At 42.2% G+C, this 25,296-nt stretch overlaps 1 protein-coding gene and 1 pseudogene across 3 annotated transcripts; both read right to left on the bottom strand.

The window, feature by feature from the left end:
* Nucleotides 1-2,606: 2,606 nt before the first annotated feature.
* Nucleotides 2,607-21,549, bottom strand: FAM50B (family with sequence similarity 50 member B). 2 transcript variants are annotated; one of them, XM_082730989.1, is made up of 3 exons: nt 21,451-21,543; nt 12,936-12,993; nt 2,607-3,918 (listed from the first exon to the last, which is right to left on the bottom strand). In XM_082730989.1, exon 3 carries the CDS (start codon nt 3,833-3,835, stop codon nt 2,828-2,830), a length of 1,008 nt encoding a protein of 335 aa, XP_082587115.1. In that variant the 5' UTR covers nt 3,836-3,918; nt 12,936-12,993; nt 21,451-21,543; the 3' UTR covers nt 2,607-2,827. The 2 variants fall into 2 exon arrangements, with proteins under 2 accessions (XP_082587115.1, XP_082587114.1); XM_082730988.1 differs by lacking the exon at nt 12,936-12,993 and having other exon boundaries at nt 21,451-21,549.
* LOC309864167 (elongation factor 1-alpha 1 pseudogene) lies at nt 16,826-23,364 on the bottom strand (annotated as a pseudogene). Its single transcript has 3 exons — nt 23,314-23,364; nt 21,205-21,258; nt 16,826-18,490 (listed from the first exon to the last, which is right to left on the bottom strand). The product of its transcript is annotated as an elongation factor 1-alpha 1 pseudogene (transcript).
* Between the last annotated feature and the right edge of the window lie 1,932 nt (nt 23,365-25,296).

Here is a 25,296-nt window from a genome sequence, read left to right as displayed (position 1 = left end):
TATATATACCACATACATATATATATAGACATACATAACACACACACACACACACTGGAATATTACCCAGTTATGAAAATAGAATGCAATCTTGCCATTTGCAACAACATAGGTGGATCTAGGGGATGAAATGCTAAGTGAGGTCAGTCTGAGAAAGAAAAATACTGTATGATTGCACTTGTATGTGGAGTTTATTAAATAAACAAAAAAGACAAAAACAGACTCTTAACTATGGAGAACAGCAGATGGTTATCAGAGGGGAGGTGGGTGGGGGCAATGGGTGAAATAGGTGAAGGCGATTATGAGTGCACTTTACCATAATGAGCACTGAGTAATGTTAGAATTGTTGAATCACTATATTGCATACCTGAAACTAGTATAACACCGCATCTTAACTGTACTGACATTGAAAAGTTTTAAAAATGAAAAAAAAAAATTAAATTGTCCAAAAAAAAGACTATATTTCCCAGCTTTCCTTGTAGCAAGGTGTGGCCAAGTAGCCAAATTCTAGCAAAAGGGATATAGCCAAATTATTGTCAATTTACAGGTATCCTTAAGAGACAGACATTTTATGACTTTGGGATTTCCCTTTCTCCCTTTACCATCTTTGTTTCCTGGGATGTGGATGTGGTGGCTGAAGTTGGAACTTCCATCTTGGCTTATGATATACCTGTGGGTATGGAGGCCACTTGGATAACAGAAGAGATGGAAGTAGCCCAGGTCTTTGACTGGTGCTATGCAAACTTATCCCCAGGCTTGCATAGGAAAAAAAAATAGGCTTGCTTAGGCCACTGTGACTTTGGGGTTTTGTCACGCATGGCAGAACAAAGTAAGGTAAATCTAAGTAACTCCAAACCAATTAAGAAATAGATGTAGGAGTTGGACTGGGGTTAGCATATCAACATTATTAAAGCTGGATTAGAAAATGTGGCTTGGACCAAAAATACAGAGCTCTACTATTAATACCCTCTAAGTATAAGTTTTGAATTAATATATTAGAGCTTCAGGCTATAGAGCAGACATGTAGCCAGTCACAGGTCACTAAATCTTAGTGTGCATGTGAATCACCAGGTTATCTTGTTGGGTCACACATTCCAATTCAATAGGTGTGTGCTTTCTAACAAGATGTCAGGTGTGACACTGCTGCTCCAAGCAAGCATCACGCTTTGGGTACCATTTCACATTCCACTGAAATAAACCAAGAGTCCACTCAGGTGGTCTTCAACCCATCCTGGGCATGACCCAGGTGAGCTTATGGCATGAAATCTCAGCAGAGGAATTAGTAGGTGGTAGAGAGAAGGCAACCTTAACACATTCATTCTCCAACCTGACTGCCCATTGAACTCTGCAGAGCTTCAAAACATGTACTGTCTGCTTCCCACTGAGATCCTGACTCTGAGCATCACTGAGAATTTGGCAGCTGTAAAAGCTTACCTGATGATCCTAATGGACAGCACAGGCTGGGACCCACAAGGGCCAACATTTTGGTGGAAGTTCTTGTTTATGGGTTGAAGCAAGAACTCTAAGAAGCTGGGACTGGGGTAAGATGAGTGAGGCATCTGCCTTGGGCATTAAGGTAAATGGAGGGTGGGAAGGGGGTGGAAACACCCCAGAATTCAGTAATTAATATTTTAGGGGTGCTTGGGTGGCTCAGTCAATTGAGCTTCCAACTCTTGATTTTAGCTCAGGTCATGATCATGGGGTCATGGGATTGGGCCCCATGTTGGGCTCTGCTCTGAGAGTAGAGCCTGCTTGGGATTCTCTCTCCCTCTCCCTCTGCCCCTTCCCCAATCTCTCAAAAAAATTTTAATTTTAAGATAACATTTTAACGCAATATTTTTAAAAATCAACATTAATACAAGAAAATCCATAATGAGTAAAATATCAAAATTTTAAATGACAGAATCTTTAACAGCACTGTGCAGAGCCCTGTCAGAGCTGGAGGCACAAGGCATGGCCCTAATCCTCATCTCTAGGCTATACTAACCAACTCCTAACCCCTGGGGCTAAACAACCCAGCTAAGGACGGCTCCAGAGGGGGCTGCTCCCCCAGTTTGTGAGCCACCCCCCCCAACTCCCCTGATCTTGGGAAAAGTTATGGGGGAGGTCAACCTTTGCCCTCACATCGTTCTGAAATGGGTCACAGCAGTTCTTTAAATAAATTAAGACCATAAGAAGAGTAACAGCAGATGTTTATTGAGTTCTAAGTGCTTTGCAAATATTAACTCATTTTATCTCCACATGGATCTTATGAGGTAAGTGCTATTCTTATCCCTACTTACAGGAGAGGAAACTGAGGCACAGAGGTTCAGTTAGTCTGTCCCAAATTACACAGCAAGTGAAGAAGCTGACTTGGGAATCAAACTCAGGCAGTTTGGCTCCAAAGTCCATGCTCATGACTATTTGTTTTAACCCTTTTTGACTCAGGTAAAAAATGCACCCCATACTCTCATTCTGTCCCGCAGAGCCCAGTGATGGTTTCAATAAAGCTCAACAGAGCCATATAGTGGGTCCACACAGCAACATTAATACCAACCCACTCCCTCAAATAACCAAGCACCCCCCCCCCAAAAAAAAACATCAGCAATAGAAGGACCACACTTGGATAAAGTGAGAACCCTCGGCTCTTTATTCAAATTGGGGCAAGAAATTAAGGTCACCAAATTAAGTTGGAAGTGACAGGGTACAGAGATCTGTTTCCTATGCTGGGTGCTGCTGCCTGGGCGTGGACAGGAGGCCATCAGAGGCTGCGAAGGCCACGCGTGCCAGGGCTCTGCAGGACCAGGGAGGGGTAGGACAGGGAGCCTAGCGGGGAGCGGAAAGGGGGTCATCGGATTGTGTACTTGTCCCACTTCTTCTCGGGGTCGTAGGGCTCCCAGCGGCTGGCAGGGAAGATGTGCTTGTTCTTCTCGTACCAGCTGCGCAGCACCACCTTGCCCGCGTGCGACTCGTCCTTCTCCATGGTGGCGTCGCTCAGCAGCCGCACGTCGTCGTGCACGTCGAAGCTGAAGAGCGGCCCGCTCTTGCCCCGGGCCTTGGTGACGATGAAGTCGTAGAAGGTGTGGTAGTGGGGCAGGATCAGGTCCTCCTTGATGTACATGAGCTGCTCCACGCCGGCCGAGCGCAGCTCGCGGAAATCCTTGCGCAGCCCCTGCAGCGCCTTCTTCAGGAACTGCTGCACCGTGCCGCCCTTGTGGATCCGCACCGTGCGCCGGTGCCCCGAGCCGTCCCAGTAGCTGAACGTGACCTCCATCTCCTCGCGCTTCACCTTCTCGCGCCGCGCCTCCCACTCCTGCCGCAGCTGCTCGCGCAGCCGGTTCTCCTCCTCCTCGCGGTCGCGGTCCGGCAGGAAGCTCGTGTCCACGTCGGGATTCTTCCCCAGGTTCTTCCGCCGCTTGCTCCCCGCCGCGGACCCGGGCTGCTCCCCAGCCGTCGCGTCCTCGTCGCCCTCGTCGCCCTCGTCCGGCGTGAAGGACAGGCTGCAGACCTTGCGCTTCTGCTCCTGCTTGCGCTCCTTCTCCCGCAGCGCCTCCAGCTGCAGCCGCCGCGCCTCCAGCTGCTCCCTCTTGGCCAGCTGCATCTCCCGCTCCTTCAGCAGGGCCGCCTGCTTGGCCTTCATGTCGTTCAGGGTCACCAGGCCCACCGTGCTCGACTTGAGCTCGGCCTCCACGGCGTCGTAATGAGCCGAGAATTTCTTGTCCACCTTCGACTTGATGATGGTCTCCTCGGCGATCCGCTGCTTCAGCACCTCCATCTGCTCCTTCTGCTTTTCCCGCTTCTTGATCAGGTGCATGGCCCGGCCGGCCTCGCGCATCGTGCCCTTGTACTGAGCCATGCTCGCAGCTTGACACGGGCGCAGACACGCCGGCTTCCTGGTCCTTCCCAACGCCCGCGGGGTTCGGGGCTAGCTCACAGGTGCTGCACCAAGGAAAAACACCTGAGTTAGAAAGGGACCAAAAGAACAGCTTAATGAATACTTCACGGGGGCGCACTCTAATAGAACTTCTGGAGAGGGTGGAAATGTTATTGTAGCTGTGCTGACCGATGAGTGTATCCGTATGAGGCTATCAAGCCCTTGAAATGGGGCTGGTGCTATGGAGGCACTGCCTTCTAATTTTATTTTAATTAGTTTAAATCCCAGTAGCCCTATCTGGACAGTGTAACCCTGGGCTTTGAGAGCTGCTCCTGGAGAAGGTGGGTTTACAGAGCAAACTCTTCCCAGTCTTCCAGTCTCTTCATTTGTCCAGAAACCCCATCAGACATGGGAATGCAAGAGTCTGGGCACCAAGAAAGCTGGCCTGCAGTGGCTTGGATTCTGGTGTGGCAACCAGTGGAGAGCAGTGCTGGGAAGGAAAGTGTCTATTGTCAGGGCCTATTTAGCCAGAGCGGTTCCATCTTGGTTAAAAAGCCATTTTGTTGTTTGTGCAGTAAAACTTAAACTGACCCTGCCCTCGCCACCCCGCCCCCTGGGAACTTATTTAAGAAACAAGTCTGGAAAACTAGTAAAATATGGTTGGCCAGTTCCTAATAACAGAGCCCAGAACCCAAGGACGAGTCAGGCCAGGTGGAGACATCCTATCAGTAAAAGGCACACATACTGTCTCCCTAACCACCAAACAATGTAAACCCTGTCTTTTGGGCACCAAACTTGAGCTCCAATTCTGACCAGAGTAATAGGTTAATTCAAACAGCTACTATCGGGTAAATTGTAATTCAATTGGCCACCTGCGTGTGACCCAACATGAATATGCAATGTTACAATCTCATTGGCCACCTATGTGTGGCCAGGCTTTTGTGAGGGGGCGCCTGGGTGGATCAGTGGTTTAAGCCTCTGCCTTCAGCTCAGGTCATGATCTCAGGGTCCTGGGATCCAGCCCCGCATCGGGCTCTCTGCTCAGCAGGGAGCCTGCTTCCCCCCTCTCTCTCTGCCTGCCTCTCTGCCTACTTGTGATCTCTCTCTGTCTATCAAATAAATAAATAAAAATCTTAAAAAAAAAAAAGTCTGTGAGGCTGAGAGGGGTCGCTCTCTTTGGAGGCGGCCCTGGCTGGTCAGTCTGACTTCTAATGCTTGGCATAGAATAAAGCTTTGCATAATTTTAACTTTCAGTCTCGTTTCCCTGGCTAATCAGTCTAAATTCTAATACTTGGCATAAAATAAAGCTTTAAATAACTTTCACTTTGTCTCAATCTCTTTCCTTTGATAACGGAGCCTAACATCTATGCTGGCCCAGGGGGTGTAGGCACCTTCCCCCTCAGTCAGATATAGATTTCTTCTTGAGGATGCAAGGGAGCAAGTACTCTCCTAGTACTCTTCTAGAGGTTGGTAATGTTAGCTAAGTTCCCATTAATATGTTAGGAGTAAGGCAGGACCATATTAGTTGCTTGTTGTCCCTTAAGAATAATTTTTGAGGTATTTGTTGAATCTGCCTTATGCCCCATGCGAAAACATTCAGAAGCAGCGCAGGTACAACCCCATTTTCCATGGAAACAGGATGTCTAGGAAACCACAGCTCCATTATCTGCTGGACCCTCATGCCCATAAACTCCAGACAAGGTCTCATCTAACCATCCCCATCTTCGTAAACTCTTCCACCCTGTCCTCTAGAAGGCAGCACCTCGTCAGAAAACTCTTCTAAATCCTCAGCCACCTCTGGGAACCTTCCCTTTTACCTCTTTGTCTCACGCTAGAAGCCTGTTGTTCCCTGAGATGACCATTTCTCCCTGAAGCTCCTTAAAGTACAGTTTGTTTTCTTCTGGCATCCACATCATCTCAAAGTCTAAAAGTGCAACGAGTGTCTTTGCTCTTTCGAAAACATTTCTTTTCTTTCCCTTCCTTCCTTTCTTTCTTTCTCTCGTTTCTTTCTATTTCTTTCTTCCCTTGAAGCTCATGCAACCCAGTGATACTATCCAGCTGCTGCTGTCATCTCTGGAATTCCCTGTCCTTCTGAACCCTTGCAGACTAGCACCTGGCTCAACTGCCTTCCCCTCCATCCTCCGCCCATCTGAATCCTGGGTGTCATCAGCAGAACATACTTGACACCTAGACCTCCTCACTTCTGAAGACCTTTTCTTATCACTGCCAGCAAGTGCCCCATCTCCCAAATGGGAATTCTATCACCTTCTTTATTTTCAAATGACTTACTCCACTACCCCAACTCCATCTGTTCTCTGATGGCTTGAAACCTCCAATCCAAAGACCCAGAACCTCTCCGTTATCATCACACACACACACACACACACACCTGTGCTTACTCCTTCATAAACCACCAGAGAGTCCCAGATTCTCAATCTCTCATGCTCCTTTCCTTCATGTTATTCTTGCCTGGAAAAGCTCTCATCCTGATTAAACCTAGCCCCCATCTTCTCAACTCCTAAACCCTGGCAGCTGGAGAAAATAGCACTGCTGTGCTGGCTAGTCTCACTTTAGGTTCATGACCTCAAACCTCCAAAGGGTACTCAAAACTGTCTGGTAATTCTATCATGCTGCCACGGTGAGTCTGCTGTCTTGCTCCCCAAGATAACTATTTCATGCTTCTTCCTGTATTTCTAACACCTCTAGTCTGTCTTACCTCCCCCACATCCCCCAGGCTGGTAGGTAGACATGTATTAGCACACCACTGGATACAGTTCTCTCTTCTGATTCAAACACAGTGATTCTTGAATAATCGTATCCGCCCCCTCCCAAATTTCATAGCATAAAAACTGCAGTCTAGTTAGATCTCCCTAAATATGTGTTCCTTGAAAAAATTCTCTCTAAACTCAAGTAACTATGGAAATTCTGAGTTAAAGAAAGTTGAAAAAACTCTTTACTGTGAGTGTCTGACATGTTTCCACTGACACCCTCCAAGAGGGGTATAGCATTTCATGTTTCCCAAAAGTTTTGGATTATTCAACATTTCTTCCCCTACAAAATATCTGTTGACATTTCTCAAAACCAGTGCTTCATGGGACCACATTTAGAAAAACAGGCTGTGAACTATATGCCAGTTTTCAGCTAGCCCCTCCTAAAAGCAATGATGCTTGTGAGCACAACCTCAAGAAGAAACCTTTTATGTTCTGATAATCAAATTTGGCACCTACAGGCCAAGAAGAAAATATTGTGGTGTTGCCACTCACCAAACTGGCTAAAAAAGAAATTGAGGTGTTTTCCTTGACTACTGTGCTTCACACATAAAATTAAAAAAAAAAAAATCTTCTGTGTATTTTCCTTTTCTTTCCTTTCTTACATCTGGTCTTAATGCAGGAATTGTGCTTACCCCCACCCCCCACCTAAAATTTCCTCATTGGTAGAAGTATAAAGTCAGTGTAAAGCCCCGTTATCAGTATATTCTCATTCTTGTCTATCTTTTATACACTATCCAGTGATCCTGATAAGAAATAAAAATAAACCTGATAATGTCACTCCCTTTCTTCAAAATCTCCTCTAACTCTTTTAAGATAAAACTGGAATGTTAAATTTTTCCTACTAGGTCCTAATCACCAGACCCATCCACCCATTTCCCAATACTCCACACCGGGCAGTAGCCACCCAGAATAGTTCAGTGCTCCTGACTACACGATGCCTTTTCATAAACTGTTTCTTTTGGACATACTCTTCTTAGAACCCTGCTCTCCTGGTGCCAGGCTTCAAAATCAGCTTCAAGTTCATCCTACAGAAAACCTCCAGCAACTTCCAATGCCACTACCATCCACAGATACACAAAGTTACCAATACCTTCTTCTCTCCAGGCTCCCTATATGATGACCTTTATTAGATATAACAGAAATCAGATTGCTCGGCCACCTCCTTTTTTTTTTTTTTTTCAATTAGATAATCCAACCAGCACACTTTAATCCAATCAAATAGAATATGGCCACATCAACTGTACTTGCCCTTTTCCCAATTTAATCAGAAGCCAAATGTCAATATAGTCCCCAAACCTCATCATTCCTATTCCTATTATCTACCATCCCTCCTCTTAACTCAATCACAGGCTTCAAATACCATAGCCAGCCAGCCTCCAGAATTAAAAAGGTTAGTCTGAAATTCTTCCAAAAGCTTGACAAGAAACACAAATAACAGAAGGAAGCAGATTTATCCTTAGAGTCTAAAATCCTGGTTTTAAGAATTCCCCCCCACAGGCTCCAAGATGATAGCTGCTTATGGCCTCAATTCTCAATGAAAAGGACTGCACCAAGCTACAAGTTACTTTTCCAACTCTTTTAAACTGTATCAACAATAACAGTAGCAACAGTATATGGAAGGGAGCAACAGCCTGCTCCAAGGAATCTGAAATGCTGATTAAATATGCAAATTTAATTTCACAAAAATGTTACTTCCTTAAAACTTAGCCACAAGGTAAAAACAAATATGCAAGCAAACAGTAGCATTTTTTAAAAATTCCACAAAACTCAAAAGCTACTGCCTTAACTATTTTAACAGGAAAAAAAAAAAAAGACTCTCGTTTCCATTGCAAATAAGAAACAAATCAAAAAAGAATACTTTGTGTCATGGCTGGTTTGCAGCTTACCTTCTATCAGTCTCCCTCCTGGTTTAAACTGATAATCTTACAAGGGGCAAGCATACCCCTTCTCTGGAGTCAGCTTTGCCCTGAACTGATGATGGTGGAACCTGTGTCTATAAAGGGCAACCCTTCCTAATCAGCCCACACTGGGTCTAGGATATGCCTCCTGACATCACCACCCACAGATCCATCCAGCCGCCATCATGTATCCTGAATTCGTTGTCCAAGCAAAGCACAGCGCCTCTCACTCAACCAGATGCCACCCCCCCCCCCAATGAACCAGTGCATGACCTCTGCAGAATTCTGTCACCCGACCAGAAGTCTTTCATGGATGTTTTAAAATGATTATAAAGATTATTCTATTGGATGCTTTCTAATGTGTGTGGGGGGGTGCAGTGTGTAGTTAAAAATGTCTTTTAACATTTGCTTGGGAGAAGTCCAGTATTTGGGGATGTTAAAAGGTGGAAGGAAGAAGCTTCACATGTTCAGAGACAGAGAAGAGCAAAATGTACGGGATGGAAAAAGCTTAGATAAACAAGCCATGACTGCAATATATGTTCACTAGAGAAAAGAAAGAAGATGTCACAGATTTCAAAATAGATTCTGCGCCAGAAATGTCTCTGAGTTTTGGGAGACCTAAATGTGTTCCTTCGTTTTTATCAAAGTAATGCATATTCATGGTTTAAAAAGAAAAGTAATAGTGAAAGGGTTATTTTGACAAACAAAACAAAATAAAATGGCAGCAGACCAAGCAGCTCCCAGTTTTGTTACTCTTTTCTCTAGAGGCAACTCCTTTTAATCCTCCTTTTAATCCTGCGGGAAGTTCCTTCTCATATTTACTTTCTTATTCTTCAGTAACTCTTACGTTGATATTTTGTGGCTAACCAATTTTACTTCATCTATTATTGATTTCTTCTTACGGTGGATGAAGATTTAATTTTTTCCTGGACTAAATCAAAATATCTGGCCCAGTCACGTGAGGAGAAAGGCATTACAGAACTTCTTAGTATTTAAACCAGATTTTTTTTTAAACTGGATTTTTTACAATGTGAGGAATTACAAAGGTAGTGGCTAAAACCTCAAACAAAATATTAACTGAATTCAGCAGTTTATGAACATATACATTAGAAAGTAGGATTTATTCATATAGTTCAATACTAAAATATCTACATGTGTAATTCACCACATTAATAATATCTCAGATACCTGCAAATAACACTAAAAAAGAAATTAGTGAACTAGACCTAGAAAGAAATTTCTTTAACTTGATAAAAACTGTTTTCGAGAAACCTACGGCAAATGTCACATGTAATAATATACTTTTATGTTCTTTGCAGCTTAATCAGAAATAGAATTGAGGTGAGTTTTGGCCTGTATCTACGTGACTGTGTGCTAGGTGGGAGCAAACAGGGTTACATGGGCACTTGGGAAGTGAAGGCAAAGAGGAGAGGAAGCTCCAATTATCTTTGATCTTTCAAAAGGTGCATATCATGGGGATGCCTGGGTGGCTCAGTTGGTTGAACACCTGGCTTTGGGCTCAGATCATGATCTCATGGTCATGGGATCAAGCCCCACGTTCGACTCTGCATTCAGCATGGAGCCTGCTTGAGATTCTCTCCCTCTCCCTCCACTCCCCCCATCCCTGCTCGCTCACACTCTCCCTCAAAGAAATAGATCTTTTTAAGAACAAAAATGTAGGGCACCTGGGTGGCTCAGTGGGTTGAATCTCTGCCTTCAGCTCAGGTCATGATCTCAGGGTCCTAGGATTGGGCCCCACATAGGGCCCTTTTGTTCAGTGGGGATCCTGCTTCCCTTTCTCTCTCTGCCTGCCTCTCTGCCCAATTGTGATCTTTCTCTCTCAAATAAATAATTAAAATATTTTTAAAAAAAAAAAAAAGAATAAAAAGGTACACATTGTTTTAGATTGCAGTGTCTCTTCAAACACAACATTTAGAAGAATTGTCAGGGAAGTGAAGGGGCTGATGGAAAGCAGGGTTGAGGGAGAGGCAGTAAGGGGCTCGCACCTATACAGAAAAGTCAGTGAGAAATAAAAAATCAGATGTCTGCGCAGAAGGGAACATATTCTAAACAAATCAAGATTGTCTCTCCTCCCACGGAACATGAAAAGTAGTAAAGAGAAGTGTTATTTTATGCAGAAACGTATGGAAAGCATTACAATACCACACAGTCATTGGTTTTCTGGGGATGGTTTTTTTTTTTTTTTTTCTTTTTTCTTTTTGGAAAGCACAGTGACTGTGGCATTTTACATTGATCTCAGAAGATCTCCAAGTCAGAGGGAGGCCTAGTTCAGTCACCAGCCTGGTAGGTGCCAAAGCCAACTCTGGCCCTTGGTCCGTGTCTCCTCTTGTTTTTCATCCTGCTGTCAATGAAGATTATTGATAACTAAACACCACCCCGTTCTTCTTGCTTTGTTGGAAGTGGTGGGTTCGGGGGCAATCCTCTCCGGTCCCCTCCCTCTTTGGGAGCTTTGCTCTCACTCAATAAACCTTGCTTTGCTACCCACACACACACCAAAAAAATGAAAACAAAAACAAAAAGTGGATTATTCAAATCATAGCAAAGAGATGGTTAGTGGGATCGATGATCTCAAAACCTATATTTTCTGCCAACTAGGAGTGATCGTGGATTGAAGAATTCATCAGTCAGAGCAGCACCTGCTACTTGGCAGAACCTTTGGCAGGAGCCCAGGGACAGCCATAATGGACACTGGTCACAGCCAACACAGACCTGGTTGTGCTGTGGGGCCCAGCATCCTGGGAGACACTAAGTTTATGGCAGGAAAATCTGTCCCTGGGGTGGCTTCTAAGACGGTCCCTAGAGGATTCATGGATAATGAGGTCAATTGAGGAGAAATTGTTCTGAGATCCCAACTTCTTGGCACTAGAGGTAGGCAGGGAATGATTGCCCAGTAAATTCAGAAATTAAATTCTGAGATAAGAAATTATCTGAACCTAGCATTGACTTTGGGTGAATAGGGAAGGACCACGCTCTCTTGAGGAACCCTGAAGGAAAAGCAAACCAGAAACTAAGAAGTCTCTTTTATGGTGTTCATACACTCATCAGAACGTTTGTAGTGTCCCTGACATCATCATCACAAACAGCAGTCAGAATGTACTATTTAACTCCTCGTGAACTTGTTTACTTCATCAGCCACTTTCTAGAGAACTCCTTCACACCAGCCAGAGTTCCTGGGTGTCCTCTCTGCTTGCCCAGGGAACCGCTGCCCTGGAGCATTCTGGAGCTTTCTGCAAAATGCACTCACACTCCAAGCCTGGCGGACCACTTGTTGGGCTCATATCTCATGGGAAGCCGAGCTGGTTAATAATTTTCCTAAAACCATTCTCATCCCCCAGGGTTCCAGCAGCTGCAGAGGAGTTCTGGTACTACCTGTGGTCACCATTACATATTTTACTTGGTACATCACTATTAGGATTTAGTCCTTAAACAGCTCGTAAATGTGGAGGATCCTACGCAGTCAATGGGGTGGCTATGGAATATATGAACAGAGTGTTTGGTGCGCAGGCTCCTAACAGATCAGACTCTCCCTGTCCTCTATTTTTGATCCCTCTGCTACCTTGTATATTTTGTTTCGGTAATAAACTAAAGCACAAAAGTAGAAACAACCTAATGGTACACATTTTTGCCATCCATTGCTTTGAATTGAGCCCCAATAATAAAAAGACATGAGCTACTTGCTTAAAATTTGTCTTTAGTTACAGTTGGAGGATAATTTGAAGACCAACTTTTCCCAGAGTTTATTTATTTATTTATTTTGCTTACTCAAAATACAATTTATTCTTTTTGGTGTGCAGTTATGACAAACAGTTTTGACAAATAGCTAATGGCTACAAATTTTGACAGATTCTAAATAGCATTCTTTTCTTCCAGAGGCACTGGTCAAGGCACATGTGGTAAGAAAAAATCTGTTATTGGGGCGCCTTGGTGGTTCAGTCAGTTATGTGTTTGACCTTTGATTTAGGCTCTGGTTATGATCGTGGGGTCCTAAGATCGAGCTCCACATCAGGCTCTGTGCTTAGCAGGGAGTGTGCTTGAGATTCGCTCTCTCCCTCTCCCTCTGCCCTGTCTCCACAGCCCCCACCCCTGCACACTATCTCTCTCTAAAATAAATAAATAAATCTTAAAAAAAAAAAATCTCTGCTATTAATTCCAGTGGACATCAACTTCAGAAGCCCCCACTGGACTGATTTCCTGATAATGAAATGTGAGAAACACAGCCTGCTAAGGTCCACAGAACAGGGTTCAGCTTTTTGGTGGTTCTTGACTCTGTTCCTTGGGACTGAGGTAGGCGCTCTCAGGAACTGGTTAGTTCCTGGACTCTTTTGGCCTTTATGTGCTGACCCCCATAGCCGGGGCCATGATGCTACATTTTTTTACTGAGTTGCCACTTACTTAGAAGAAACTCTTGGCCCAAACACTGTCCCAGTGTCTTGGTTGATTGCTGAAGCTTCTGGGGGAAAGGAGAGAAGAAGGAGGCTTTATTAAGGACCATTGTGCTCACATGGGAAAACACGTGAGACACTGAAGCCCTGCTATAAAATACTCTTCACAAAGTCTTTTTACAATTTTTTAAAATCTAAAAACTGTAAACTTGACTCCTTTGTTTTGCTTATACAGGTGTCTGAGTTGTTTTATTTATTTTTAAATTTTTCATTGAAGTTTTTTACATATACGTTGACATATAACATTATATAAGCTTCAGGTGTATAACATACTGTTTCAACAATTATACACATTACAAAATGCTTTCTCTAGTGGCTGCACCAGCTTGCATTCCCACCCACAGTGTAAGAGGGTTCCCCTTTCTCTGCCTCCTCGCTGTCTCTTGTTGCCATTCTGAACAGTGAGGTGAGGTGGTATCTCATTGTGCTGAGTGATGTTGAGCATTTCTTATGTGTTCGTTGGCCATGTGTATGCTCTGAGCATTTTTTAATTGAGTTGTTTTCTTACTATTGAGTTTGAGAGGTACTTTGGAGGTTCTGAATACAAGCCTTTTATTACATATATGATTTGCAATAACTTCTAGCTGCATAGATTTTTTTTTCATTTCTTTAAGGGGCTTTCACCCAGCAAATTTTTTAGTTTTGATGAAGTCCAATTTGTCAATTGTTCACTTATGAATCATGGTTTTGATGTCTTTATTTTTGTAAGGTTTTATTTATTTGACAGACAGAGATCACAAGTAGGCAGAGAGGCAGGTAGAGAGAAAGGGAGAAGGAGGCTCCCTGCTGAGCAGAGAGCCTGATGTGGGGCTCGATCCCAGGACCCTGAGATCATGACCTGAGCTGAAGATAGAGGCTTAACCCACTGAGCCACCCAGACATCTCACGCTTTTAATGTCTTATTTGGAATTTTTTGCCTAATCTAAAGTCACAAAGATTTTCTCCTAAGCCTTCTTCTCCGAATTTCATAGTTTTACATTTTCCATTTAGATTTATAGTCTATTTTAAATTTATTATTATTATTTCTATTATTTTATTTTATTTTTTACAGGAAACCCACTTTATTTCTTTACCTACTTGTGAAGAGCCACTTTATATTTTTTTCTTCCAAATTTTTCTTTAAATTCCAGTTAGTTAACATACAGTGTAATACCAGTTTCAGGTATGGAATTAGTGATTCAACACTTCCATACAACACCTGGTGCTCATCACAGCAAGTGTGCTCCTTAATCCCCATCACCTGTTTCACCCATCACCCGCCCACCTCACTTCTGGTGACCATCAGTTTGTTCTCTTTAGTTAAGAGTCTGTTTCTTGGTTTCATAGCAGCATTATCAACAATAGCCAAATTATGGAAAGAGCCCATATGGTCTATTTTTTAGTTAATTTTTTTGTTTGAGATATGAGGGTTAGGTCAAAGTTAATTTGTATGCATATTGGTATCTAATTGTTCCAACACTGTTTGTTAAGACTAGTCTTATTTCACTGAATATTTTTTGTAGCTTTGTCAAAAATCAATTGACTATATTTTATGAGTCTATTTCATGACTCTGTTGTGTTCTGTTGAACTATGCATCTATTCCTTTGCTAATACTACACTACAGAGCTTTATAGTAAGTCTTAAAATTGGTTAATATGTATCCTCCAATGTTATTTGTTTTTCAAGAACCTCCTGGTAGGGTCATGAGCTCAAGCCCTGTGTTGGGCTCCCTGCTCAGCACAGAGTGTGCTTGAGATTCTCTCTCCCTCTCCCTCCTCCCAACCCTCTGCTCAGGCCCATACACGTGCTCTCTCTCCAAAATAAATAAATAAGATTTTTTATTATAAAAAAAAAAAAAACTTCCTGGTATTCTAGTCCTTTTGCTTTCCCATATAAATTGGAAAATCACCTACTCTATATAAACAATGTTTGGATTTTGATTAGAATTGCATTAGATTTATAGATTAATTTAGGGAGATTTGCCAGCTTAACTATACTGAGCCTTCCAATCTAAGATCATTGTATGGCTCTACATTTACTTAGGTCTCCTTTGATTTTTCTCATTGGCACTTTTTAATTTTTAGTATACAGATTCCGCATGTTAGCTTTATACCCAAGTACTTATCTTTTTTTAGAACTATTTTAAATTTAATTGTAATTTATTTATTCATTGCCAATATATAAAAATAAATTTTTTTTTCTGTTGACCTTGCATTTTTGTCTTGCTAAATCCATTAGTATTAATTCTACAAACTTTTTGATAGATTCCTTGGGATTTCTGTATAGACATCGTGTTTCCTGAGACAACAGCTATTATCTCAGAACAGGGACAATTTATTTCTTTTCAATATATATGTCACTTATTTCTTTTTCTTTCCTTGTTGCATTAACTAGAACCTCCTGTATGATGTTGATTGTGTAGAATTGGGTGTTTTTCGTTAAACATTGGGTAGAATTTTTCAGTACAACTGTCTGGGCCTAGAGTTTTCTTTTTTGCCAGATTTTATACTACAATTTATTTAACAGGTATAGATAGAACTATTCAAGTGTGCTTATTTTTTCTTGGGTGAGTCTTGATAGTATGTGGCCTTTGAGGCCTTGGCTCATTTCATCTAAGCAGTCAAACTTATGTATATAGTTTTTGTCTTATTCATTATCCTTTTACAGCCTGTAGTGATTTCCTCCTTTATTCTTTATATTGTGTCCTTTCTGTTTTTTCTTTATGTCTGTCTAGAAGATTATTGAATTTCATTGATATATTCAAGGAAATACATTTTTATTTCATGCATTGAAAATCCCATTAGATAATGTTACAGTTGCTGCTTTCAACTATCACCCACAGTTTAAAGAACCCAAGAAAATCAGTCAGTTGATTATATTTACCCAAATATTTACAAACCCCTGAAACTCTGAAACCCTGCCACTGGAAGTGTGGCAGTCAAAGATGTGGCATGGCAGCAGGGAGATTATGCTACTTAAGGAGTACTGGATTCTCATGTCATCTCTAAAATTGGTCATGGCCTCGGGGGGAATTCAGATAACTTATCTAAGCTTTAGTTTTCTCATCTGAAAATTTACAAGTTGAAATTGTCTGATCCTTTTGAGTTGTATGGCCTAGGATTCAACCAAAGAACTTTCTCATAATTCATCAAAGTTGATGCTAAGGCTTAGATTAAGGGAGCCTGAAGTTTGTTTGTGTAATGCCTCCTTGTTCTTTTCATCTAGAACTCCAAACTCCAGCTTCTGAGGGTGGGAGCAGGGAGAAGTCAACTCTGCCAAGAGCCTTAGCTCATAGGATTGTATCAGGCTTTGGCTTTTCATAACAGTGCTGACCTGTTATCAGATTAGTCCAAAGGCAACTCCAAAGGACCAGGAAGGGATGAGGTCAGGCACAAGAAATTCCTGGTTTGGTGGCAGAGGAGCTGGGGCAGCCCCTGGCCTTCATAGCCAGAATCTGGCAAATGATTACTTCGCACACTTTTCAAGGAGCCAATTCTAAACACCATAGGTAGGAGTTTGGGTGAGTGAACATGAGAAACGAAATCTTTTCCTTCACCTGGAGCTGGCTGTGAAATTTTTCCATTCCTGGGTTCCTGGTTGGGGAAGTTCTGTTTACTTCTCTCCTCCTTCCCTTGGGAAACGCTTCCCTATGCTCTCTCTAATCCTCCACCCTCACTGTGTGCACTACTTTGGGACAATGGAGTGTAGATCTTAATGTCACCCCTCCTCTTGCCTTCCCTTCTTTCTACACATGATAGTTACTATCATCTGCCAGCTGCTACATCACATTTGGAGCTAAGGACAAGAGGAATGCATTCAACCATCAAGGAGGCCACATATTACCCAACTCTGATTTCTTTTCTTTTCTTTTCTCTTTTTCTCATGGGTCTCAAAATTCTGTGACAGATTTTTGGTCAAGTTGTTTCCATTAAAAAGTACTGATTTTAAAAACTAATAACTTAAAACTGCCACACACACACAAAAAAAAACCAAATGGTCCACAAAATATTCTCCTTTCCTTCTGAAGGTTTTACGATGCATTGTTATCATTAACCAGACTTTTACTATTAAACTTAAATGGCCAATTGACACAAACAGTTCTGAGACTGTTCTTCCACCACTGATTAAGACTGGGGTGGCAGGTATTGGGGATAATATTCATTTAGCCTTCTGAGCTTTCTGGGCAGACTTGGTGACCTTGCCAGCCCCAGCTGCCTTCTTGTCCACTCCTTTGATGACACCCACAGCAACCGTCTGTCTCAAGTCACGAACATCAAAACGGCCCAGAGGAGGAGAGTCAGAGAAGCTCTCAACATACATAGGCTTGCCAGGAACCATATCAACAATGGCAGCGTCACCAGATTTCAAGCACTTGGGACCATCTTCCAGCTTTTTCCCAGAACGACGATCTATCTTCTCCTTCAGCTCAGCAAACTTGCAAGCAGTGTGAGCTGTGTGACAATCCAGCACAGGTGCATATCCAGCACTAATTTGGCCTGGATGGTTCAGGATAATCACCTGAGCTGTGAAGCCAGCTGCTTCCATGGGTGGGTCACTTTTGCTGTCACCAGCCACATTGCCACGACAAACATCTTTGACAGATACGTTCTTGACATTGAAGCCCACATTGTCCCCAGGAAGAGCCTCACTCAAAGCTTCATGGTGCATTTCAACAGACTTGACTTCGGTTGTAACATTGACTGGAGCAAAGGTGACCACCATGCCAGGCTTAAGAACACCAGTCTCCACTCGGACAATAGGGACAGTACCAATATCACCAATTTTGTAGACGTCCTGGAGAGGCAGACACAAGGGCTTGTCAGTTGGACGAGTTGGTGAATGCAATCCAGAGTTTCAAGCAGTGTGGTTCCACTGGCATTACCATCTTTACAGGTGACTTTCCATCCCTTGAACCAAGGCATGTTAGCACTTGGCTCCAGCATGTTGTCACCATTCCAACCAGAAATTGGCACAAATGCTACTGTGTTGGGGTTGTAGCCAATTTTCTTAATGTAGGTGCTGCCTTCCTTAACGATTTCCTCATATCTCTTCTGGCTGTAGGGTGGCTCAGTGGAATCCATTTTGTTAACACCAACAATTCGTGGTTTTACACCCAGTGTGTAAGCCAGAAGGGCATGCTCACGGGTCTGCCCGTTCTTGGAGATACCGGCTTCAAATTCACCAACACCAGCAGCAACAATCAGGACAGCACAGTCAGCCTGGGATGTGCCTGTCATCGTGTTTTTGATAAAATCTCTGTTTCCTGGAGCATCAATGATGGTCACGTAATACTTGCTGGTCTCGAATTTCCACAGGGAGATATCAATGGTGATACCACATTCACATTCAGCTTTAAGTTTATCCAAGACCCAGGCATACTTGAAGGAGCCTTTTCCCATCTCAGCAGCCTCCTTCTCGAATTTTTCGATAGTTCTTTTGTCCATCCCACCATATTTGTAGATCAGATGATCAGGAGTGGTAGACTTGCCCGAATCTATATGTCTGATGACAACAATGTTAATATGCTAATGTTAATGTTCCTTCCCCATTCTGGTTTAGGTTGAGTGGTGGCTTTCACGACACCTGTGTTCTGGCAGCAAACCTGTTGCGAAAAACCCCTGATTTCTTTCTGATTGGTGCTCATTGAATTATTTGTTTTATAAACAAATATTTTTATATTATATACATTTTGTAAAACTTTACATAAAATGATCTCATTGTAACCCTACACTTGAGAGCTAACTAGTATTAATAGCTGGCATTTATTTTTAGACTGTAAGTGTATACATAAATATATATTTTAATATAATGGGGTCATTCTATACCTCCTTTGGTAAACTCAAACTATATATCATACTTCTTTCCATGTTAACATTTAAGGGCCTACTGGTTCCTTTTAAAAAAAAAAAACAACTTACAATCTTAACCATCTTTTTTGAAGACTTATTCCTTTATTTAGAAAGTGGGGAGGGACAGAGGGAGCGAAATCCTCTAGCAGACTCCCCACTGAGTGCAGGGCCCAACACAGGGTTCCATCCCAGGTTTCTGAAGTTCTGACCTGAGCCAAAACCAAGAGTCAGATGCTTAACTGACTGAGCCACTCAGGCACTCCCTTATTGGATCCTTTTTAATGGCACCAATGTATTTTAAGTATAGGAATATATAACTTATTTTACCAGCTTTCTACTACTTGACATTTAAGTTGTTTTCATTTATTTGAATGCTGTAATAATAATTCTTATACCTATATCTCTGTGAGAGAATTCTTATAGTGTCTGGTGATAGTTATTGCATGTTAGTGTATGTGCTAGTTATTACAAATATTAGTTATCTCTTTTAATGATAGCCCTTGATGTTCCTTAATCTTAAGTTCAGCATATTTTCTTATAGTTCTCAGATTTCATCATGAAATCTTTTACCTATTTTTTTATTGAGGAGGTTTCCTATTATTGATTTATAAGAACTCTTTATAAGCTTATCTACCATATAAGCTTCAAACACTATCCCCAGTTTGTCTTTGTGTTTTAACTTTATTTACAGTAATTTTTCCAAATTACAGCAGTTTTGTATTATTTTTATGTAGCCATATCTGAACAGTCATTTCTTTTATGACTTATAAGTTTAGTATATATTTTAACATTCAGTCAGTTTAATAGGTTTTATTTACATTTGTTTCTTTCTACATATACAAATAATATAGCTAATAATCTGTCTAATACAGGTAATCTACATATCATAAGGCAGTGACTTAAAAAATTTTTTTCCAAAAGTTGGTACTAAATTGAAATGAAAACTTAGGAATTTTTCTCAACTTGCTCAATGGACTATGGGTATTCTTGTTAACTAGTAGGAATAAAAATAGTAAAAACTAATGTTTTTATAGTGATCTCAAGTTACAAAGCTTACTTACATATTTTATCAGTTGGAAATTCTTCTATTCCAAGTAAGAGAAAGTCTGACTAAAACTGGCTTAAATGACACATTTACTGACTCACTTATCTGAAATGACCAGAGGTCATGTGGGCTATGGATGTGGCTTGGTTCAGAAGTTCACTAATCTCACCATGGTTCCTTTCCACTTTATCTGTAGGCTGACCAATCTTTAGGGCCAGGAGATGATGTCTAGTGATTTCTAGGCGTTACGTGCTGTCTCATTCATATTCGGGATAAAGAGAAATTGTTTCTTTGATAATCCTCTCAGAGGGGTGAGGGAGTTTCTTTTCCAAATCTCAAAACAAATTTGTAGTTACCCTATGAAGGTAGGTAGTTACTAACTTCCCCACTTTATAGATGGAGATATGGAAGACTAGAGTTCTATAATTTGCCCTCTCACTCACTTTGTAGGTAGCAAAGCTCAAATCTAGATCTCATGACTTGAAATTCTCTGCTCTTCCCAGGATTCTAAACTATCTCCCCACATGCCTAAAACACGCTGCTACAATACAGGACTGCCTCAGCTCTACAACCTCATTTTTTTTTTAAAATTAAAAGGTCAAAAGGAGATATTCGCTCTTGGCTATATTGATGTTCCTAATGGGAGCAGAACATTATGTGAGGGTCCATCTTGGGGGTTTCAAAGGACTGGACATGAAGATCCTGTTCTAGTTTAGCCTAGGTTTCCCCAAAGATGAGCATGATACAAAAGTTTGTGCATGGGTTGTTTATCTGGGGATGTGGTCACCAGGAGCAGGGGGACTGTCAGGCTGAGGTGGGAGGGTGAAGAGGAAAGCCAGTACAATCCAGGCAGCCATCTCTATAGCAACAATTTGAGCCCACAGGGACTTTGGGAAGCTCCATGAAAATGTGTCACTGTGGGATGGGGAGAAAAGAGAAAGCATTTACCCTATAGCACATATCGCCAGTGGCCAAGGGCTGCTGCACAGGATGTTAATAACCCTGCATTTCTTAGTTGTACATAAGTGGGTGCCCAGTGGGTTGGACAGCCCAGCTAGCCTCTGCATCAGACAAGCCAGGGATGGGAAAGGAGAAGAGGCTGTCTATGGGTGCTCTACCATAGAGCTGGTTGGGTAGAACTACCCACTGCTGCAGGGGCTGGACGGAGATGGGACCAGAGAATTTAAGTAGGATATTTTAAGTAGAGGTCTTCAATCCATTATAAGCTACTAAGAAACTTGAGTTAAAGTTGTGTTAAAGAACCTGAGTTTAAAAAGTGATATACAAATTAGCCGAAATTACTAGTTAACATCTGGTAAGTTCGTGTCTGGATTATTACACCCACCTCCTGAAAAGATTTCTCTAGGTTTGCCCTCATTCGACTACTGCTGTAATCTTCCTAAAATACAATAAACACCTCCATTTTGTCGTTACTTCACAAAATGATTCATTACCCCCCACCGGTTGCAGGATTATGTACAAATTCCTTTGCTTAATATTCAATATTCTTCACAATTTGTTTTACCATAATTAAACAGCTGTCCTCCCCATAACGGTCCCAGCTGGACTCAAGCCAGTCTAATTTCCTTACCGTTTGATCAACAGGCCAAGATTATTCCTTCTCTGTGTCTTTGTTAATATTGCCCCGTCTAACTGACAGGGATGGTGTGGGAAACCTTTACCAACTGCTATGGAAGGCACCGACCAATCAGAATGGAGACTGAGACAATCAGAAGTGATGTCATGTATAACTGACACTACGGGTTGACCAGTTACTCAGCTCTGCCCTCAGCTTCCATTTTTCTTCTCTCTGTTGAAATCCCATCTTTCCTTCATCCTCCCATGAAGTGTTTCTAAACTACACTTGCTTGTGCTGGTCTTTCCTTCTTTGGGATTTAATTACCATTTTTCATTCTGAATATTCTTAAAAATGCACATATGATGATCCAACGGTCTGTAAAAACACCCACACTTTTGGGGGCAGCACATTCTTGTCACTTCATATGGTAACGATTTTACGATATTTTTGATAGAATAGAAAGATATAATTCAGTCTTTCCTATAACAAGGTTTATCAAAAGTATCTTTTTGTTATTGATACTTTAGAAAAATATCTTTTTTGCTTTAAAAATTCTTAACCATCACTGATACATAAATTTTTAGGATTTCTGTCAGATATGAGGAAAACTGTATTATGTTTCTTTTATGTATGAGCTAAAATTTCAAAAGAGATGTCAAGTTTTTTTGGAATGTTCTTTGAATTGCCATTAGGTATATTCTTGGAAGTCAGGATGGTTAACAATATTTTAACCTGGGGGGTAGTTTAATTTTTTTAAAGATTTTATTTACTTATTTGTCAGAGAGAGAAGGAGAGAGAGCACAAACAGAGGAAGCTGCAGGCAGAGGGAGAAGTAGGCTCTTTGCTGAGCAAGGAGCCTGCTGAGTGGTAGTTTTAAAATATAGCCCCCAGATTCTTTAACGATCCTCCCCCTGAGAGATGGAGTCCACATCTCCTTGCTTAGGTCCAGCCCCCTTGGATCTGGGTAGGCTTGTGGCTTGGTTGTAACCAACAGAATACTACTGCTCTACTTAGGGATTCTCAGGGGTTCTTGCCTTCTGAGCCCAGATCCAACCTGTAAGAAGTTCAATTCCCCTGTGGCTGACATCCTTTCAGGAAGCCCAAGTCACATTAGGTGCCGCCGCGGTGCACGGCACAGCTGAGATCCCGCCGACAGCCAGCACCAAGCCCCTGACACGATTCCTGCCCCCACTGCAGAGTCACCTCTACCATGGGGTCTTCTCAGCGGAGGCTGCAGGCATTTTGGAGCGGAGACAAGCTGTGTCCTATCTGAATTTCTGCCCCTCAGAATCCATGAGCATAATGAGATGGTTGTTTCATGCCACTAAGTTTTAGAGCAATAGTTACACAGCAGGAGTGGCCCAAACAAGCCAAAGTTACTATGGTCCAGATACAATCCCAATACTGTGTGGGTCCTTGGTACAAATGGAGGTCTAAAGATTTAAAGATTTTATAAATTAAATATTAGAAATCACACTAATAAACTATTGAAGAGCTATGTTTTATTCTCCTTCTCTGAAAAACATGCCTTAAAAGAGACTGGGAAGACTAGGTTTGGATTTAGAATTCCCATTGAAGGCTGGCCGCTCCCTTTTCTTACTCATCCTAGGCTCCATCCAACACCTGTCAGGGCCTCACACATACACAGCTAACATTCCAGCCACGCTCCCTGGAAACAGCCACCCCATAGCCCTTCTTGGGCCCCGAGGGAGCACACCCAGCAGTGGTTTTTAATCCATAAGAAGATAAATTCAGAGGAGAGGCCTAAGGAGTCCCCAGGTGTTGACAGGAAATTGCAGGATCCCAGATATGGTGTGGAATCTAGGGCTTGGGCCCAGGGGCAGGTCCAATAAGTTGGTCGTGCACACTTCTCACCCTATACCAGTCAACGGTCAGACTGGGGAAGTCGCTGTAGCCCACGGGCATTACTTGTCCAAACCACACAAAATCATCCCTCTCAACTGAAACTTAATGTATCTTCAATTCACTTCCCCTTTGTAGTTTCCCAAGAATATCCTTGGTTGGTTCAGTGCCACCTGAGACAAGGGGAAATGTGACAGAGGAGAAGTCAGAATGGAAAGAGACAGCAGTCCTAGTTCACTGTGGCTGAAATTTTTTACTTTGGAAAATACTAAATATTAGCCCCAGAGAAGAAGGCCAGGCAGATACAGGGCTGAGAAGTAAAGTTGCATCAGCTTCATGGAAATCCAGCTCTAATGTCTTTCTTGGTTCACTCATCCCCTCTTGAGAGACACCCTGGGAAAACAAGATATTCCTTGCAAATGGCCTTTGTGATCCAGGAATGAGTTTCAGGTGGAGGATAGGTTGAAGTTAGTGACCCATGAGCTGCATTTGACCTGCAAATGTGTTTTTATTCGTAAAACACATTTATTTGCCTATACAATGTGTTCTCATATTTTTTTCTGATAAGTGTTAGCATTTTACAACTGAGAGAATCCACATTTAACGTCTTGATTTCCTGCCATTCCTGGAAGTTAGAAAGATCTGGAAAACTGGGCCTGCCATCCGACAGAGTAGGCTGCCTCTTCAGTGAGACACAGCCTCTCTAAGTCTCCATGGCCTCCCCAGCTGGTAGACCCATCTTCATCACAGTCCAATTTCTGGGCCATTTGCATACACAACGTGTGGTTTAGAGCAATAATGCTTAGACGTAGGTCCCTACAGAATAAGACAATGAATGCTGATTAATGGTGCCTACACAGATGGCAAAGAGCCTAACTTTTGTTGAGTGAGTGAATGACCAGGAAAATGAAAGGCCATTAGTGCATGCAGTCTTAGTGCTGTGGGGACAGAGAGCAACACAAAAATCAACTGCTTGGAATCTTTGAGGAGTAAGTCTAGCAGTGCTTTCTTCTGTCATTTATTTTAAATTAGAACACTGTATATCTGCTAATGTAGACTCTATGGGAATGTAGTAATAGACCCCAATTTAACTGGCTCCCTAAAGAGAAGAAGGAAGCTTAGAAAATGTCTCAAAGTTGTGGGTAAATGAGAAAGAAAAGTCAAACCTGTAGCCTCCTCAGTGAATTACTTCAGATTTGACGAAATTAATGATGTTGAACTTTATTATGGTTTTTTAAAATTTAACACAGGAACTTAAGAAGTCACATATCAGTCTTTTGTAACCCTTTAAAAAATTAACACAACAGTGCTCCTCAAAAAATTAAACAGAATTACCACACGATCCAGCAATTCCATGTCTGAGTATATACTCAGAAGGATTAAAAATAAAGTCTTAAAGAGATATTTCTGCCTCTCTGCCATGGCAGCATTATGCAGTCACCAAAATATGACAACAAGCCCAGTGGCCACCAGCAGATAAGCAGATACACAAAAATGTGAAATATGCAAACAATGGAACATTATGGATTCTGACCCATGCCAGGATCCAGGTGGACTTCAAGGACATGAAGCTCAGTGACACAAGCCAGTCACAAAGGACAAATACTGGAGAATCCCACTTCTATGAGGTCCCCAGGGGAATCAACTTCATAGAGACAGGAGCAGCATGGGGGTTGACAGGGGCCTAGTGGGGAGGGAAGGGGAGGGGTGCATGTCTAATAGGGAAAGAGTTTCGGTTTGGGACAAGTGAAGGTTCTGGAGTGGTGGTGACGGTTGCAGACATCGTGAATGTACTGAATGCCCAGAACGATAAATTTAAAAGTGAGGAAGAGCATGACTTTAATGTTATACGTATTTAAACATAAAAAATAGACACAGAAGATACACTGGTGATCTGCAGCTTCTCATTTAACATCAACATTAAATTTAGTTTGCTTCCCCTTGGAGGATGTGGGGCAGATCTCAGAGACGTGGGGGAAACGGGAGGATGAAGGG

This window comes from Mustela nivalis, assembly GCF_964662115.1.
Source record: "Mustela nivalis genome assembly, chromosome: 5".
NCBI classification, from domain to species: domain Eukaryota; kingdom Metazoa; phylum Chordata; class Mammalia; order Carnivora; family Mustelidae; genus Mustela; species Mustela nivalis.
This window is presented reverse-complemented; position numbering and strand designations above follow the sequence as displayed.

Coding starts and splice junctions, on each gene's coding strand:
- FAM50B (XM_082730988.1), bottom strand. CDS start 3,835: ATGGCTCAGTACAAGGGCACGATGCGCGAGGCCGGCCGGGCCATGCAC.